Below are 16846 nucleotides of genomic sequence, written 5' to 3' on the forward strand. Positions count from 1 at the left end.
TTTTATTTCAGAGCTAGTAAAAGAGAACCTGTTTGCCTTGGCGAGGCCTTAGAACCAACTGGTGGCAGCTGATAAGAAACTGGAAGTCTTACCCAATCAATAACCCTGAGTTTCTGGTTGAGCAAACTGCAGCTGCTGTTTGGTCGATTTGTCTTCACGAACTCCTGAGATCGGCTGCAGAAATGTGTCTGAGTTATTACACAGACTGGACAGAATACCTTGGTGTGGTTCTGAGGAGCAGCTCCAAAAACAGGAAGTGCGTTATAGCGCAGAGCATTCTGGGTAAACACAACCAAAACAAAGGAGTGAGTGGGAGAAATGGCTTGTGGTCTTCAACCAAAGACAAAATAGAAACTGGTCAAATCTGATGCAACTTCACTTTTGTTTACATTTTTGTAAAGAAGGAAGTTCTCATTGTCTTCTTCAAAGGTTTTCATGTTGTTTCCTTCAGTGGTTCTGGGTGCAGCGCCGCCACAGGCGAGGAGGGGAAGAGGCTTTCAAAGGGTTTGGTTTGTTTGACAGTGCAGAGGAAATGAGAACCACAGCAGCTGAAAACAGAACAATCAAACTGATTCTACCAGACCATCAGGTGTGAAAACAGCCGTAGATTAACAGCAGGACGGATCCACACTTTAATGTTGTTTACGCCACACTCTGATGAAAATGAGACTCAACAGACCAGACAACATTTTTCCAATCTGTTACTCTGTGATGTTTGGTGAGCTCAGGTGAGCATCAGTTTGCGGTTCTGAACTCTTCTGTGTGTCGTTCTGCATTCACAGTTCAGAATCTCCCCATGGTGGAGAGGAAACCCCAGAAAACCAAAAGCTTCTGAAATACTCAGACTATTCACCACATTATCAAATCCTCTTTCTTCCACGTTGTGATGGTTAGTTTCAACTTCTGCACGTCTTCTTCACCACACCTACAGACATAAATGCGTTGAGCTGCTGTTATGTGATTTGCTATTTGTGTTGATGGAGCTGCTTTTGTTCACCAAAGTGTCCTGACATTTTATGTAAACTAAAGCGGCTTTATCAGCAAAGAAACTTGTCGTCACACCGTGGGCCTTGTGTAGTAAATACTTTATATCTGAATTGGAGAAATATCTCGATCCTTCTTGTTGCCAACTACCATTTAAATCAAAGAGTTTCTAAAGGTTCATAAGAAGTGCAAAGTGTTGGTCACTTGATTGTACAGCAAGAGGCTCTGAGACCAAGTGTGGCTTCCTTCTCTGCAGCATCACACACACCTTTTAATTAGTCCACAGGAGGGTTATTGATCCTGCTCTGTGTTTTATCCTGCCCACAGCTTCCAAGTAGAAACAACAAACATGCTCACTGCTTTGTGCACAGTGCTTTGTCTGACTTTGACTTTTCCACAGGCTGCAAACACGAGAACAAAGAGTTCAGATGTTGCTGCCCCAGTGGAATCCTTCTTGCTTCCAATAATAAATTGTTTGTTTTCAATTGAGTTCAACTGTGATAAAAAAGAACTTTATCTGTCCCAAAGGGAAATTAGATCTTGCCGTCAGTAGAGTACCTCTTTGTGGATGGTGATGCTGTGGGCAGAAAAGGAACTCCAGTAGCAGTCAGTCTTGCAGTGAATTTGAAGAGGCCTCTGACAGAAGACTGTCCAATGATGGTTTAAACTTCCTCCTTCTTTTTCTTCTCTGCATCCATGGAGCCTCTTCTTCAACTCCTCTGGAATTTGGGCTCAAAGTTCAGGTGTTATTAGAGCTTATGAGATGCTAATCAGCTGCTCCCAGTTGTAAACTACACCTTGTTGCCATGGTTACACATCATAGCAACTGTCTGAAAGTAAGAAAACTCCTTCCAGCTGCATAGGGAATAATTGTCCAAACATCAACAACTCAACCAAAGAATTTGTGAACCGAAGTCCACAAAAAGAATAATTCAGAATTAGCATAACAGAGCTGCTCCAGCCTCCTGGCACCAGGCAGAGCAGTTCGAGGTGAAGTTATACCCTCATATGATGATAGATGTTACCCTGAACATTGAAGACGTAGCTAAGGTTTGTCTTTTCTTTGTTGTTTCACAGACATTAAGGCCAGATCAGAGTTCAGCTGCTTGTACAAACCCCAGGAGCCACATGGCAGCTAGCCCAGCTAAATAAGACGCGTTTACAGCTGCAAATGGTACAAGAGCTTTAAAAAACAAAAGAGACAAATTTCAAATTTTTGAAGTTGACAAACTTCAGAAAATTTGACATTTCTAAGGAGCTTCATTTTATTGCTGTTTTGAGGTTTAAAATAAAGAAAAAACATGAAACATATGCAGAAAAGAAAAACAGATATGCTTCCCTCTGTGTGGGATGTTTACATTTGTGGAAAATGAAAATGAAAAAAAAACAAAATAAATGATTTCCAGCTTAATGACACAAAAATATAACTAAAGTAATATTACTTTAGTGCCAGTGATAAAAGCATTTCTTAATAAATTTATATTTGAAACATTAGTTGATTCTTTTGAAATCATTTTTAGACAGAGCCACTGCTGAAGGTCCAAAGAGCCACTTGCAGGTTGCAGACGCCTGGACTGGACACGCTCCAACTGAGCGATGAGTTTATTTAAAGTTTAAAATGAAAATAAATAAATAAATTATTAATAAGTAAATAAATATATTTAAAACAAATATTACATGTTTATGGTAGAAAGGCTTACATATGAAACCTAAAAATCCACGCATTTTTAGGTTTCATCCATGTATGTATGGCTGGATGGATGGATGATGGATGGATGAATGAATGATGTAGTAGGGAACAATGTCTGGAGAACAAATAGAATCCATATCTCCTCATCTTTGTCCCAAACTTCACCAGAAGCTGCTGACTGCACGCGCTGAAGGGCGGACCATAAAGGAGGAGCGCAGCGCGCGCACAAACACACCGCTGCCTCGAGGACACATCTTTCTGTTCCTCCTGGATTTTAGAGGGAGAGGAGGGGAAAAAACTATCTTTTAATTTCTGCTTCTTTTCTGTTCTTTTCTGTTCTTTGATTCAATCATTTGTGGCGTTAGATCCCGACAGTTAGCAGTGAGCCAGTTTGACTCGGTGAGGCGGACATGGAGCCCTACACGGTCCCCGGAGCCGCAGCGCAGCTCTCCCTGTCCGACCTGTACTCCGTCATCCCCTTTAACGTCACCTTCCCGGAGGAGCTGGCCGAGCTGAACGCCACGGAGCCCGGGAGCCCGGTGAGGGGCGCCGGGGGGATGGTCATCGCCGTGTCCATCACGGCTCTCTACTCGGTCATTTGCGTCGTGGGACTGCTGGGCAACGTGCTCGTCATGTACGGAGTGGTCAGGTAAGTATGAGCGGTGAGTGCGCGCGCTCACGCGTGTGTGTGCAATAAAATAGGTTTAATTTGGATTTTATAAACTAAAAAGTGACTTTAAGTGAGATGACAAGTACTCACTTAAAAATGGGGGACTTTTTATTTTAAGTCAGAAAAGATCCAGCTTTTCCAATTTATTAATTAGACAAAATCCCAGTAGTCGTTGAAAACCTCTAGTGTCTCATTAAACTGCTCTGCTGTGGCCGGAGCCCTCAGACAGATCTCTCCAGTCTCTCTCATCTTTTCTGCAGGAATAAGGTCTTTAATGATGATGAAAGAATGTTCATTTTGAGTCTGATGAACCTTGTGTTAAAGTAGCCATATGTATTAAATCAGCTTGTTAAAATACCCAATTATGGCTCATTTTCATGTAACTGGAAGAGTTCACCATAGTTTTATTTAAAATATTCCAGTATAAGGTAATTGCATCCTCAGGACTCTTTGGAGAGGACTTTGACCCACAGCATAATGTTCAATTCAGTTCAGTTTACTTAAATAGCTCCAAATGTCATCTCAAGGCACTTAATGAAAATAATCATTTTAATTAAATCAGACATACTTTACAACTGATGGAATTATTCAAAGTTGATTAAAGCGTTTCCATCTAAGGAAACTCAGCAGATCCAATCATTAATTTGCAGTAACAAACATAACAGCATGAGGAGATTTACAAGATATGGTCCTCTGATTTATGCTGAACGTAACCAGAGTGTTTGTGACTGAAAATCTCTTCATCTCATCTGACCACAATGGACAGCGCTGGTCAAACTCTCAGTAGAGTTTCATAACTTCCTCATGATTACATTTTTTGCATAAGGTGGAACAGAAATGCCAGATTTATTTTTTTTGTATCATTTTTTTCTCACACCCAGTTGGCATTTTAGACAGTCTCTGCCGGTTGTTATGGTAACGTGGTGACCCCCAACAATCATCTCTTTGCTGCATTTCCTTAACAGTGTGCTATGACCTTCCTCTGCTCACTGCGTCTGTAGGCAGGATGAACACGAGTCCTACTGATCAGTGGCTCACAGAAGGTGTTTGTGTCCCATTACAGTCACAACCCAGGGAAACAGAAAATTCCAGACTATTAAATAATTGATTTATTTACCTAATGTCAAGATGAAAGTAAAAAAAATATATATTTATCTTACAATAAAATAAAATAAAAAAAGAAGCTAAAAATAAAACCTTTTCAATGTGAGAAAAATGCTTTAGTATTAGAAGTTGCTCAGCAGAACCTGCCACTCTGACCTCAGCAGCCTATTGGTTGGATTGGGTTTGAGCAGGAAGTGAAAAGAAATGTTCATGAATTTAATCGTGCTTTATTACATCATGATGAGTATTTGTGTGCATGCATTGGATTCTATTGTTTCTGGATGAACTCTCTTCATCATGAACAAGTGATTTCATATATATTCACATATTCTTACCACCACCCAGGGTGGGCCATGAGCACAAAGAGATGTACCGTGATATTTGCTGTATCATAATGATAAAAATAAAAAAAGATTTAGCTGAAAAACAATTCCTTCTGTATAGAAAGCAATCATAGCAGCACAGACACAAATACTGTTCTTGAAAAACATTAGAACAAATTTTCTTCAGGATGCCACATACTGAAAAAAGTGGAATTTATATTAATAAACTGAACGAAGTAACTACATTTAATCATATCTTTGAATGTACCAATATTTATTTATGCTCTCATTAAACAGTTGAAATTGTAAACATAAAGTTTCCAATAATACTGACACAGTTTTGTTTACTTAAGGTCATTAATTGGAATTTATTGAAACATTGATAATACACTGCAATACACTCTCTTATGAAAAGATCATAAAACGTGACTCTCTGAAGATGCTGTTTAGAAACAGGCTTCAGCTTCAGCTTCAGCTTCAACAGGCTCCTGTTGGTCAGCCTGCTCTGATTGGCTGATCCTGCCAGTGCATCAGAAGAGCGGGCAGATTTATTTTCTAACACCGCGGTCTCAGTGGACAGCCAAACAGGAGGCGAAGCAGCAGGACCTGGCAGCAGAAACAAACTGTCACATCAGCTGCTGGTGGCATTTTATTGGAAAAGAAACAGAAGCCAAGATCAGAAGAGGAAATGTGGAAGGAAAAAACAAACAAAACCAAAACAAAAAAACGGGAAAGCATTTCTGAAAATTCAAATGTATAAAATTATTTTCCATTTTTCTGAGGTCTGAGTGAAAATTGTGTGTGAAAAAAAAACACAACAGGAGGACCAATGGAGGGACATGATGGTAATAAATTATGTAGGTTAGAGGCTTCAGGCACCATGTCAAAACATGCTAATGAAGTTTATTTTATAGAAAACAACCTGATCCTGGTCAGGACTGATGGATCCTTAATCTCAGACATGATAGTTTTCATACCTATTTATCTCCTTGCCTATAAATTATGAACAAATTCCTTCTGAGATCTGATTTGTCAGGCAGAGTAAACAGGTCAAATACAGTAATTATTACTGTTTGATTTTGATCATTCTAGTCAAAATAAAATTAGTTCCTGAGTACAAAAGCCCTAAAATGTGAGGGGATATTTTTTTATGCAGAACCATTTCCTAAGTCTGACCCATTTTTTTCTCTTGTGGCCTTGGAAATTCTCTGCAACAAAAGAAAATGATCACCTTCCAAAAGAAAATGGCCTGTCATTTTTTGTAAAATGTATTTTTTGGGCCATAAAGAGGTGGTGATTATTTTTTGTTTGTTTGTTTTTCTTTTGCCAAAATTACTTGGCAAACATGACTTAGGTCATTATTATAGGAAAGAGATGAAACTATAATTATAGAATAAAATACTTTTTTTATTTGCTTGTTTTTTTTCTAAAGGAACATTAAATAAACAAATGAATATTTACTAAATTGGAGCAATTGTGCTTTTTCATTAGGTTTTCTAGATTATAAAAACATTCCAAAAAAAGTAGAAAATTATTATTACTTTCAAATTCAAAGCCCCCCACACCGCCAAAATAAAATCAACAAATAAATAAAACAAATGAAAAGCCTTGAAAATAATCCTTTTTTGATGGGCTGTTCAAAGTAGAAATAAAAGAAACTTAATTTTCGAGTCAGAAAGACTTGATGATAAACCACAATTACTCAAATTGAACTTTTTTATTCATTTTTTGAAGCCCTTTAGAAAACTAAGTGCTATTAGGAAAAAATTAAACCAAGAAAAATCTAAAACTTTTTAATATTTTAATCTGTAATAACTGGCCAGTCTACACAATATTTATATGACAACTGTTCTGGAATACTGATTAAATCCTCAAAACTGTTAAAATCAAAAACTGTTAACAGTTTGACTCTTTTACTGGACAAAAAAAGACGTTTTATGTAAATTTATGAAGACTGGTGCAATGCATGCTGCCACATTATAATTATCATCAATCAATCTGCTACACAGTGCAAAAGTACTGTCATGAAAATGTATATTAATGATGCCTGAAAAGATATGAGTCATGACAAGGAATATTTAATAATTAGCTGATACAGAAGAGAAGAGTGAAGGTTTGTTATAAAGTAAAGGCTGAAATAGTTCAAATGAAACCTTGTGCCTGAATTTTCTTCAGTATAAACAAAGAAAGGAAAAACTTCATTCCAGCCACATTGAAGTGGTTTTCCTCTCCACCGGGTCTTTCTACCCGACAGGATCCCAGTCGTCCAGCCGTTCTGTCCGTGCAGTGAAAGCTCTCCTCTCTAAGAGCCACTGCAGGTCACAGAATTACTTTACAGGAAAAAACAAATCCAATGAATTTCATGTGAAAATCACATGAGAGGACATGTCAGTGTATTAATCCATTAGCCTTTAGTTCTACTTTACACAATGAAAGCAACACAAAGAGCCTTACAGAAAATAAAAACAGAGCATGAAAAGAATGCAGAGATGTGCGGTTAACTGATTGGCTGCTGGTTTGAGATATTGGATTATTATTTTGTCCATAATGACAGTTTAAAGCGAGACACTAGAAAAGGACAAAGTCATGAAGTGCTCAAGGTTCCTGTCTTTGCAAAGCACAGCAACTCTTTCTTCCCCAAGAAACTTTTCATGGACTAGCTTTGCACAAGAGTTAGATTTTTTTTTCTGCAGAGGAAAGTTGGAAGTTGTCAGGTTTATCCTGTAAAACGGAACCCAACATTAAATAGGCATAGACAGATGAACTAAGTAAAATGAGGTTGTCAAAGTAAAAAGGGGAACTAAAAATACAACGGCTGCTGTTGGCTTCTGAGCTCTCAGCTTAGATTCAGGCAGGTGTTATTTTTCCGCATCATTTTTACTTTTATTTGTATTTGTCGGTAAGATTTTTTTTTTTTTATGTTCCCACTTCAACAAACAAAAACAAACCCCGGATCCAATTTGGCTGCCATTTTTATACAACCTGGTGAGAATTGCAGGTATGAAGTATTTGTTAGCACCTTTGAGAGTTTTTACCTTGGTCTGGTGCGTAATGCTGTATTTGTGGACATGTGTTGTAAGTGTTTGAACGAATAGCAATTAGCTGGTTAGCTCCACCATAATTACTAAATGCCACTGCTTTTCTCATGCAGTCAGGTGTGACTTTACTCCCAGATTAATTGGTGCTTCAGTAACTTTGTCCTTCTAAGATGTTAAAAACACCAATTATCAACCAGCTAGGAATATATTTTCTGCTTAAAAGCTTCTAACTGAACCTTGGTGCAAAATTTCTGAACTATCCCATTAAGCACTTGACCTTCATTATAGATAAATGTCTTATTTGCCTAACGCATCAGTGAGGTTATGTAACCACTGCAGATAAGAGATCTGGTATTTATGCAACAAGCAGTCTGTTAAATCACCTCTGAGAATGTACGACTCCAATAAAATCCGACCTGAAGCTACTGAGATCAGAAATATGAACATTTTTATAGGTAACACAACGGCCTGAGACGTCTGGAGTGGTTCGCTCAGAAAAACACACAGAATGGAAAAGATCCAGAATAATAAACCATTAGATGTGAGGGACATTTTAATCTGAGCTAATTCAAATCAGAAGCTTTTTTTTATAAAAAATAAAATAAAAAAAACATCCATTTGTAAGTCGTTTTCCCCAGACTGCATGTAAATAAGCGAAGCCTCATGAATTTTGGATTCTGGCCTTCACTCAGATGCCATTTCAAAACTCTGAAATGCGTAAAAGCACTATTTATAGCAGATCTGCATGGATCCTCACGTCAGTGTGGATTGGGCTTTGGGCGGTGGTGCTGTTGAGAGCCCTTGGTCTGATTGCTTGTGGAAAGGCTCACACTGACATCTCTGGGGATGGTCTGCTCTAAATGCAGGTTAAGTCTGCAGCACAAAACTCCTTGGAGGTGTTCTGTCCTCCACATTCCTGATACCACACTTGTTAGAAGAAAATTAAGTCGATTGCTCATGAAGTTCAGAATTAAGTGGCCTCCGTTTGAAGTCAATTCAGTGGGCATCCACAGTAAGGAAATGAGATTACCTAACAACAGCAAAGGGACTTTTATGAGGACAAGACAAAAGGTATTTTCCCTTTTCCTTTTCCCAGGCAGAACAAGCTTAACTTCAGGTGCTAAATGAATACTTTCAAACAGGTAAGCTTCTGAATAGACAGTGCTGAATTTGTATTATTTCTAGTAAGTTGATATTATCGCATAATTCATAAAGTGTCATTCCACATGTTACTGAAATTTCAGTATGAAAACTTGAGAAAACCCAGAGAATCGGTGTGACCTTTCTTAAATTTGATTTGACTATTCCTCCTGTCCCTTCATCCAGATTGCAGTGTGTTTGTCTAAACATGTTTTTTAAAGCTCAAAATCCAATATTTTGCACCTAAAAAAGCTCTCCATTTCTGATTACTTGTAAATTGTTTGACAAATAAAAGAGGTGAGCACAGAGGATAAATATATTTATAATTTTAAACACATCAAAAGATGCTGTACAGTGATTGATCCTCCCAAACTGTCCCTCAGTGTTTATCCTACACTCCATAACCAACTACTCCAAATATTGCTGCTTGATTTTTAACTCTTCTACTTGTCTTGTATGCATTTTTATTCCTACCAGATACACCAAGATGAAGACAGCCACAAACATCTACATCTTTAACCTGGCCCTGGCCGATGCCCTGGCCACCAGTACGCTGCCTTTCCAGAGCGCAAAGTACCTCATGAACACCTGGCCCTTTGGACAGGCTCTGTGCAAGCTCATCATCGCCATTGACTACTACAACATGTTCACCAGTATCTTCACCCTCACTATGATGAGTGTGGACCGCTACATCGCTGTGTGCCATCCCGTCAAGGCGTTGGGCTTTCGGACACCGGTCAAGGCTAAGATGATCAACGTCTTGATATGGGTCCTGTCGTCCGCGATTGGGGTGCCGATTATGGTTATGGCTGTGACCAGAGTGACAGAGGCTGGTAAGGAAACAGTCTCTTTCACTATGAGGTTTATGACATTTTAGGTTTCTTGAAGCATTAGTTATTATTATTTTTAATGGTCATTTATTTTCTGATAGTTGCACTGGAGTTACTTAAGCTGATGTGAATAGTGGTACTAATAAATATATTTAGGGCTGCATCCACACCAGCTCTGTTCAGTCCACGTTAGTCAAGCTTCAGTTTATTTGCCTAGAATGTCCAGTTCTAGGCAAACAAACGTTTGGGGAGGTGTGACTGCACAATCAAACTCTGATGCAAACTAAAAAGGCGAACTCTGGTCCACCTCGAAGCTTAGGTCTCGCTTTGGAAGAATCGAACTCTGGTGCGGTTCAAATGCATATGTGAATGCCTAGTGGACCAGAGACCGCTATAAAAGCAGGAAGTGGACTATAGCTCACAGCATTCTGGGTAAATACAATCAAAACAAAAGTCAACATCTACCACTACTTGCTATGTAAGCAATGGCTTATATACAATAAGTTGTTAATGTATGTAAGCCTCAAGCTACCAAAATCTGACCCCACTCCATTTTAGTTTATTTATTCATGAAGAAGTAAGTCGTGCTCTTATCTTCTTCTTCAGACGTTTTCAGTAGTTATTGGTGCAGTGCCACCACAGGTGAATAGAGGAACAGTTTTTTAGGGGTTTAGTTTGTTTGACACAGTGCAGTGTGAAACGAACTGCTGTAGCTGATTCTGACTGCAATGGATCTAATTGGACTGAGGTTGATAACATAAAATTGGAAACACAACTGTCATATGAAATGATTTGAGACAATTATTGTTCTCAGTTCGCATTATGAAAATAACCTGCAGCAGTATTACACAGTGGTGTCCTGATCCGATACTAATATCAGTTTGGGATCAGCCAAAAAATGATAAACAGTCGAATTATATCAGCCTGCATTTAAAATATGTGATTTAAGTTTATTTTATAGGAATCCTCTTCTTCAGCATTCCTTTATGGCAGTGTTTGTATGGCAGACCCACTGGTTAATAATAAATGGCTCAGTCGTTCTCATCCCTATTGCTGTTAATAGTTTTTAAGAGCAATATCACTTGACCAAGCCTTTTCTAACATTCTACACTACAAAATAAGAAATAACAGTATGTATGATTCATGCTGATACGGTATCAGGTCAATATCGGTATCAGCCGATACTCAAATCTCAGCATCAGGTCAATATCGGTATCAGCCGATACTCAAATCTCAGCATCGTATCGGAAGTGAAAAAGTTGTATCGAGCCTAAAGGAGATGATAATGCTTGTAATCCTTTAGCTAAGCTTTAAGTCCATCAAATAGTTTTTTTCCCTGTTCTCTTTCAGGTAACATTACATGCATGTTGAAATTTCCTGACCCTGACTGGTACTGGGACACCGTGACTAAGATCTGTGTTTTCATCTTCGCCTTTGTGGTCCCTGTGATGGTCATCACTGTTTGCTACGGCCTGATGATCCTGCGTCTGAGGAGTGTCCGTCTGCTCTCTGGCTCCAAGGAGAAAGACCGCAACATGCGGCGAATCACCCGCATGGTCCTGGTGGTGGTGGCGGCCTTCATCATCTGCTGGACCCCCATCCAGATCTTTATCATCGTGAGGACGATGGTGGAGATCGACACCAGGAATCCTTTTGTCATAGCCAGCTGGCACTTGTCCATCGCCTTGGGCTACACCAACAGCAGTCTCAATCCTGTCCTCTACGCCTTTTTGGATGAAAATTTCAAGCGTTGCTTCAGGGATTTCTGCCTGCCCTGTCGGACCCGCATGGAGCAGACCAGTGTGACTAGCGCCCGCAACACAACCCGGGAGCCGGTGTCTGTCTGTGCTCAGACCGAGGCAGGAAGGAAGCCTGCATGACTAGCTGAGGAGAGGGTCCCGCTTAACTCCAACATGAGCACAATCCATCAAGATCCACAGTCACAGGACACACTGATCTCCACCACAGAGTTTTGATGCCCAGTGAGGGTAAAGTACTGGGGTAAAATAAGCAGGAATCTCTGAGCTCATTATCAAAAACAGTGTCTGACTTTGACAGATTGTCCAAAGCCCATCATCCTACGGCAAGATCATGAAACAGAATGTTCTTAGTTTTTAGCTCAGAGTGAGACGGTAGAAGAGTTGAAGAAAACAGCAGCAGCTGGTACACTTTGAAGGATTTCAGTGATTGCTTTGGCACATCAGGAAAAAACAGCTTCAGTGTTTTTTTTGTTTTTTTTTTACATTAACAAAGCTAGGAATATATGACACACCAAACCAACGACGGCTCGGTGGAAGAGTCCTCTGCTTGAACAGATTTGATCAAAAGGAGGCCACAACGAACTGCGCTGCACTAGAATGAGTGATTAGAGGATTTTAAAGTGTTTCTTGCTAAATATTTAGAAGTACAATCAATTTCGAATTAGATGGAAGGATACCTATCACAGAACTTCTGTGTCTGGATGTCTGTAGACCCACTTTGGGATCAAAATTTGTTGGTACTCAGCTGTCCATTGGAGACCACCACTGGCTGCCTCAACCACGACGATGACTTAATGCCTGCAGACTAATACTTCAGAGACTGCCAGTGATATTTTGTTCAAGTTTACTCCACGACAATAATTAGAAAAAGAAACTCTGGCGTCTGTCTCGCCCTGTTGGACACTTGTGAAAAGTTGCGCGGTGCTCTCTGAAGCAATGACTCACTCTGGCAAATTAAGCTTCCTCAACCAACAGGAATCAGACCAGAGCCAGCAGTCCTGGAAACAGAGACGGAGGTGATGGATGATGACTTCAGCTGAGCGGACATGCTTTACACAACTTTTTGTAAAAGAAATCAAGCCCAGGTCAAACGTGGGTTTTCCTACAAGTTCAGAGTTTAAATTATGACAACAGAGTGAGGTGATTGGGAGACAATAAACACATCTGAACAAAAGTGTTAACACTACTTTCACTTTTCACCATTTTCACTTTGTGTTGCATTAAAACTAGTGGTGGGACTCAGTAAAATTATTTTTAATAGAGTTAATTTCAGGGTCTGTAATTAACTTAAGAAAAGGTGGAGCCATTACCACATTGTAGATTATGTAAACTTTTGCATTAAAACAATTTAATCTTAAGTTACTTTAAGAGAAACGCTGAGGTGCTTTGTGATTGGTTCTGCTTTCTTCCCTCTGAATATTTAGATTCTGCTGCTGTCCGTTTATTTCACGCAGAAAAATACGAGAATCCAAGTGAAAAGACTTCATGTGTAAAAACGGCCTAAGAAACTGTGTTGGACTTTCTCACTGGCTCCAAGATGGAGACAATAAATAATACATGCTCTGTAAACAACATGAGATGTAAATGTACAGCATGTGATTTGTTTCCTGGTGTTACCGTATCGTGTGCTGTAGCGTGTATAGCTGTTCATTCTATGACCATTGCTGCCTTTGTCGGGTGTGTGAATGTCTCTCAAAGCGCATAACCTTTACAAATTCAAATACCTTCAAGAAAGAAGGTAATGTTCTCTACATCATGGATACAGATATTCAGTTTCCAGCAGATGTTTTTTTAGGCTAACGGTGCCAAACATGATGCACTTTCTTCTTCTTTTGGATGCTTCCTGAAGGGATCAATGGACTGAATCATTTGCATTCATTTCACTCTGTCCTCAATGATGTTATTCACTACATTCATGAGCCTTGTTTTCTCTGTAACCTTCCTCTCCTCCTGTAGCCTAGCTCCAAATTCTAAATCATATGTCCTTATCTGTCCTCTCCTAACCATCATAGCCTCTCTGGCTTCCCAACCTAAGCTGTCTTTCTAATACATAAATCTCAGCCTGGTCACTTCCAGTAGCTGCGTTTCTATTAACCATATAATTGCGCAATTTGACATTTTGAAAATTAATTTGCTTAATGGAAACGTACCAATTTGGAAAAACCCCATTGTTTTTCCATAAAAAGAGTTGGTGCTAGGATGAGGTGGTTTTTCTGGCTGTATCAAAAGTGCAATGGAAACACGAGTCACATGATCAACAACTTGATGTTGCCACTGGCACAAATAACGAATAAGACATGTTTTATTAATGACTTATTTACATGGGATTTACATTGGTTCTTATTTAATGGAAACAATGCAATTGTGGAATTGTATTTCTTCGACATTAGCGGAAAATTTAAAAAGTTTTTCTCACATTTGTAATGGAACCACAGCTAATAGAAACCTTTCCTTCATCTCTGACTCTTCTTGCCATTCTCTCTATCCAGTTGGCCAGAGGTAATTAAACTCACACTGTTCTTTTAGCCAGTAACTGCAGCTCCTTCTGTTAAAGGACACAGAAAGAATGGGCATATCTGAAAACCAGAGGTGTGTTGTACTAAATATTGTAGAATCAATTCAGTACCAGGTAAATACAGGGCCAATACCGATCCTGATAGTAATATTTTTTGATTTACGTTTGATAATGCATCAAACCTTTCACAATTTAGGTACCAGAAGTTTCTCCTATGTTTTGCTCAGACATAGGAGAGAATTTGGTTAAGTTTTATATTTTAATGACACATTAACATGATAAACAGAAACAAGGGAAAACCAAAAAATATATAAAATGGAAAAAAAAAGATAATTAGAGAGCAAATCAAACAAATCTTTTTTGAGATAGAGTTAAGAAACCACAGCACAAAAATAAATAAAAAATTCAAGAGGGAATCTGAAACTAAGACACTCGTATCAATCCAATACAGACACGACTTGATATTGATTTCATCGATCTTTGTGAGTGACCCGCCTACTGAAAGCTGACACACCACTGTTTCTTATCTTGCCACCTAAGTAGGTGTATCGACCCACTTACCTCATTTCCTCACTCTGTATTCATAGAATGAAGTTCTGATGTATTTTCAAATATAAAGTAAGTTTAGGAAACTTCCCAACATTTATTTACTCCAAGTTCGCTGAGCTCCAAAACACACAGTCCATCTCTTTGCCTTTGGTTAATAATAACTGGAACACTGATCAGTATATTTGATGTATATTTTCTTGATGATAGGATTTGACAAAAAGTAATGCTCACTGTTTGTTTCATAATTGTTTTCTGTGTTATATTTTATGATGTAAAGCACTTTGACCTGCCTGGTTCTGAAATGTGCTGTACTAACTCGACTTGTAGATGGATGTGGTTTAAGGCGGTTCCTCTGTGTCAGGAAGGATGAGTTTGTCCTATTTTGACTCATCAAGATGGAAAAATGTGCAGCTCCTATTTTTCTTCTAGTTTTAGACAAAATCTGACAGTCAGATTTCACTCATATCTTGTTTAAGTAAAGCTTCAGTGCTGTATTTTTTAAAATTTATATGTTACTAATTGCCATTTTTGTTTTATTGCTTGATACTTTGTTGCTGTAAATAACTTAGCTTGATGACATTGTTGGTGTTGGTGTTATGTTGTAGTTGTAATGGTTTGTTTTCATCTGGTTTTATCCTGACCAGGACGTCCTGGAGAAAAAGATGAACAATCCCAGTGGATTTCTGTCCTGAAAAATAAAGTTAAATAATAAAAAAAAAAGAAAAAATTATGTCTTATGTCTTTAGTATCAGAACCACTTCAGCTAGATTTAGAAAACAATGCTTCTCTGTTTTCTGGAAGGTGCTATTTGAAGAAAACCAGTATGACATTCTTTTGTCATTCAGCTGTTTTTTTTGTTTTTTTTTTCTATCCCCATAACGATCTGAGGGACTTAAATTGTAAGTAGACTGAAGTGATGCAGAGTCCAGAGCAGGATGTACCACAGAAGCATCAAACAGTGATAGAAACTTAATGACTTTAAGTTGGTCATCTAAAGCAATACATTTGCTGGTGAATCCATAAATCCTTTCTGCTTTGAGCTGTCTCTTGGAACTTGATCTCCTGTCTTTAGATTTTCCTGTGTGCTTTCATCTTCCTCATTTTCAGAGTCAACTAGTGAATTGATATTCAGCTGTGTGACTCTTTCTCCGCCACCTCAAGAAAAACCCAAATGATTCTTTTACCGAATGTGAGTGGACTGCTTTTAGTTTCTGTTTTAAAATAGTTTCAAAAATCAATGGTACCAGCACAACTAACTGCCGTGTTCCTGTAGTTGCCAGAAGCCACTTAGGTTACCCAGGAAAGATAAAGACTTGGTGCCTCCTCTCCAATTCCAAAATACCGTAATGATCAGTGTGTAAGATAGCTTTCAATAATAGGTACTATTGGTATTCCTAAAGCCTCTTCAAGTCGTTTTCAAATATATCCCAAAGCTGCATTCAAATAAAAATATGAATGGTTTTCTATTTCTAAGTTTTTAGATGAGATTATGAATTGATGAAACAAAGAGGTTACTTATACAGCTACACCACAGTTATAGCATCTCCAGTAGCATCATTAGGTAATTTAGCTAGCATAAGATCTGCACTATCCAATGCATCCAAAAAGCATAAAAGAAACTCAGAGAGGGACATGTTACTGCCAAACATATAAGAGTCAACAAAACTGATAGTGAAGTTAGCAGCTGATTGAAATGAACAATTAAATAAGTGAAACAGCTTTGAGATGCTAAAATGCTAACTTTAGCTTGTGAAGACAACAGAAACTTTGCTATTAGCTAAACTGTGAGTCTTTAAAAGATTAGCATATTTCTCAGAAGGACATTTCTAGAAGATAATTAGCTTAAACCTTTACTTTGAATCACCTGATAATGACATGTGGTAGTCTGCGCGTGTGTGTGCATTGGTGTGTGTGTGTGTGTGTGTGTGTGTGTGTGTGTGTGTATGCTTGTTTCTGTCATAGATTTTTGTGCTGGTTCAATTATAAGCTGACTACAAGCTAATGTTTTTTGGATGGATGATATGAACATGTTATTCTTAACTTGCCTGTCATTCAGTGGACTGAGGCTCTGCAGTAGAGTCGTCAGCAGGAATTGTTTGGTTTCTATGCATCTCTGCACTCTTGATGATTTTCTCCCATTCCCTGTTGTTTGTCAATAGCTAATGGAAAAGAACCTCCAGTGGCAGATGGTGTGTTTGGCCTTGTGCACATTCCAACTTAAAATGTGCCGTTAAGGACAATTT

General features: G+C 38.6%; 1 protein-coding gene across 1 annotated transcript; it reads left to right on the forward strand.

Annotated features, from left to right (window-relative positions):
• Positions 1-2855: 2855 nt before the first annotated feature.
• Positions 2856-15258, forward strand: oprd1a (opioid receptor, delta 1a). The gene is made up of 3 exons (XM_007558389.2): positions 2856-3323; positions 9427-9782; positions 11130-15258. Exons 1-3 carry the CDS (start codon positions 3085-3087, stop codon positions 11657-11659), a joined length of 1125 nt encoding a protein of 374 aa, XP_007558451.1. The 5' UTR covers positions 2856-3084; the 3' UTR covers positions 11660-15258.
• The last annotated feature ends 1588 nt before the right edge of the window (positions 15259-16846 follow it).

Source organism: Poecilia formosa, unplaced genomic scaffold, assembly GCF_000485575.1.
Source record: "Poecilia formosa unplaced genomic scaffold, Poecilia_formosa-5.1.2 Scaffold96, whole genome shotgun sequence".
Lineage (NCBI taxonomy): Eukaryota > Metazoa > Chordata > Actinopteri > Cyprinodontiformes > Poeciliidae > Poecilia > Poecilia formosa.

Coding starts and splice junctions, on each gene's coding strand:
- oprd1a (XM_007558389.2), top strand. CDS start 3,085: ATGGAGCCCTACACGGTCCCCGGAGCCGCAGCGCAGCTCTCCCTGTCC. Junction 3,324..9,426: donor GTCATGTACGGAGTGGTCAG/GTAAGTATGAGC, acceptor TATTCCTACCAG/ATACACCAAGATGAAGACAG. Junction 9,783..11,129: donor GACCAGAGTGACAGAGGCTG/GTAAGGAAACAG, acceptor GTTCTCTTTCAG/GTAACATTACATGCATGTTG.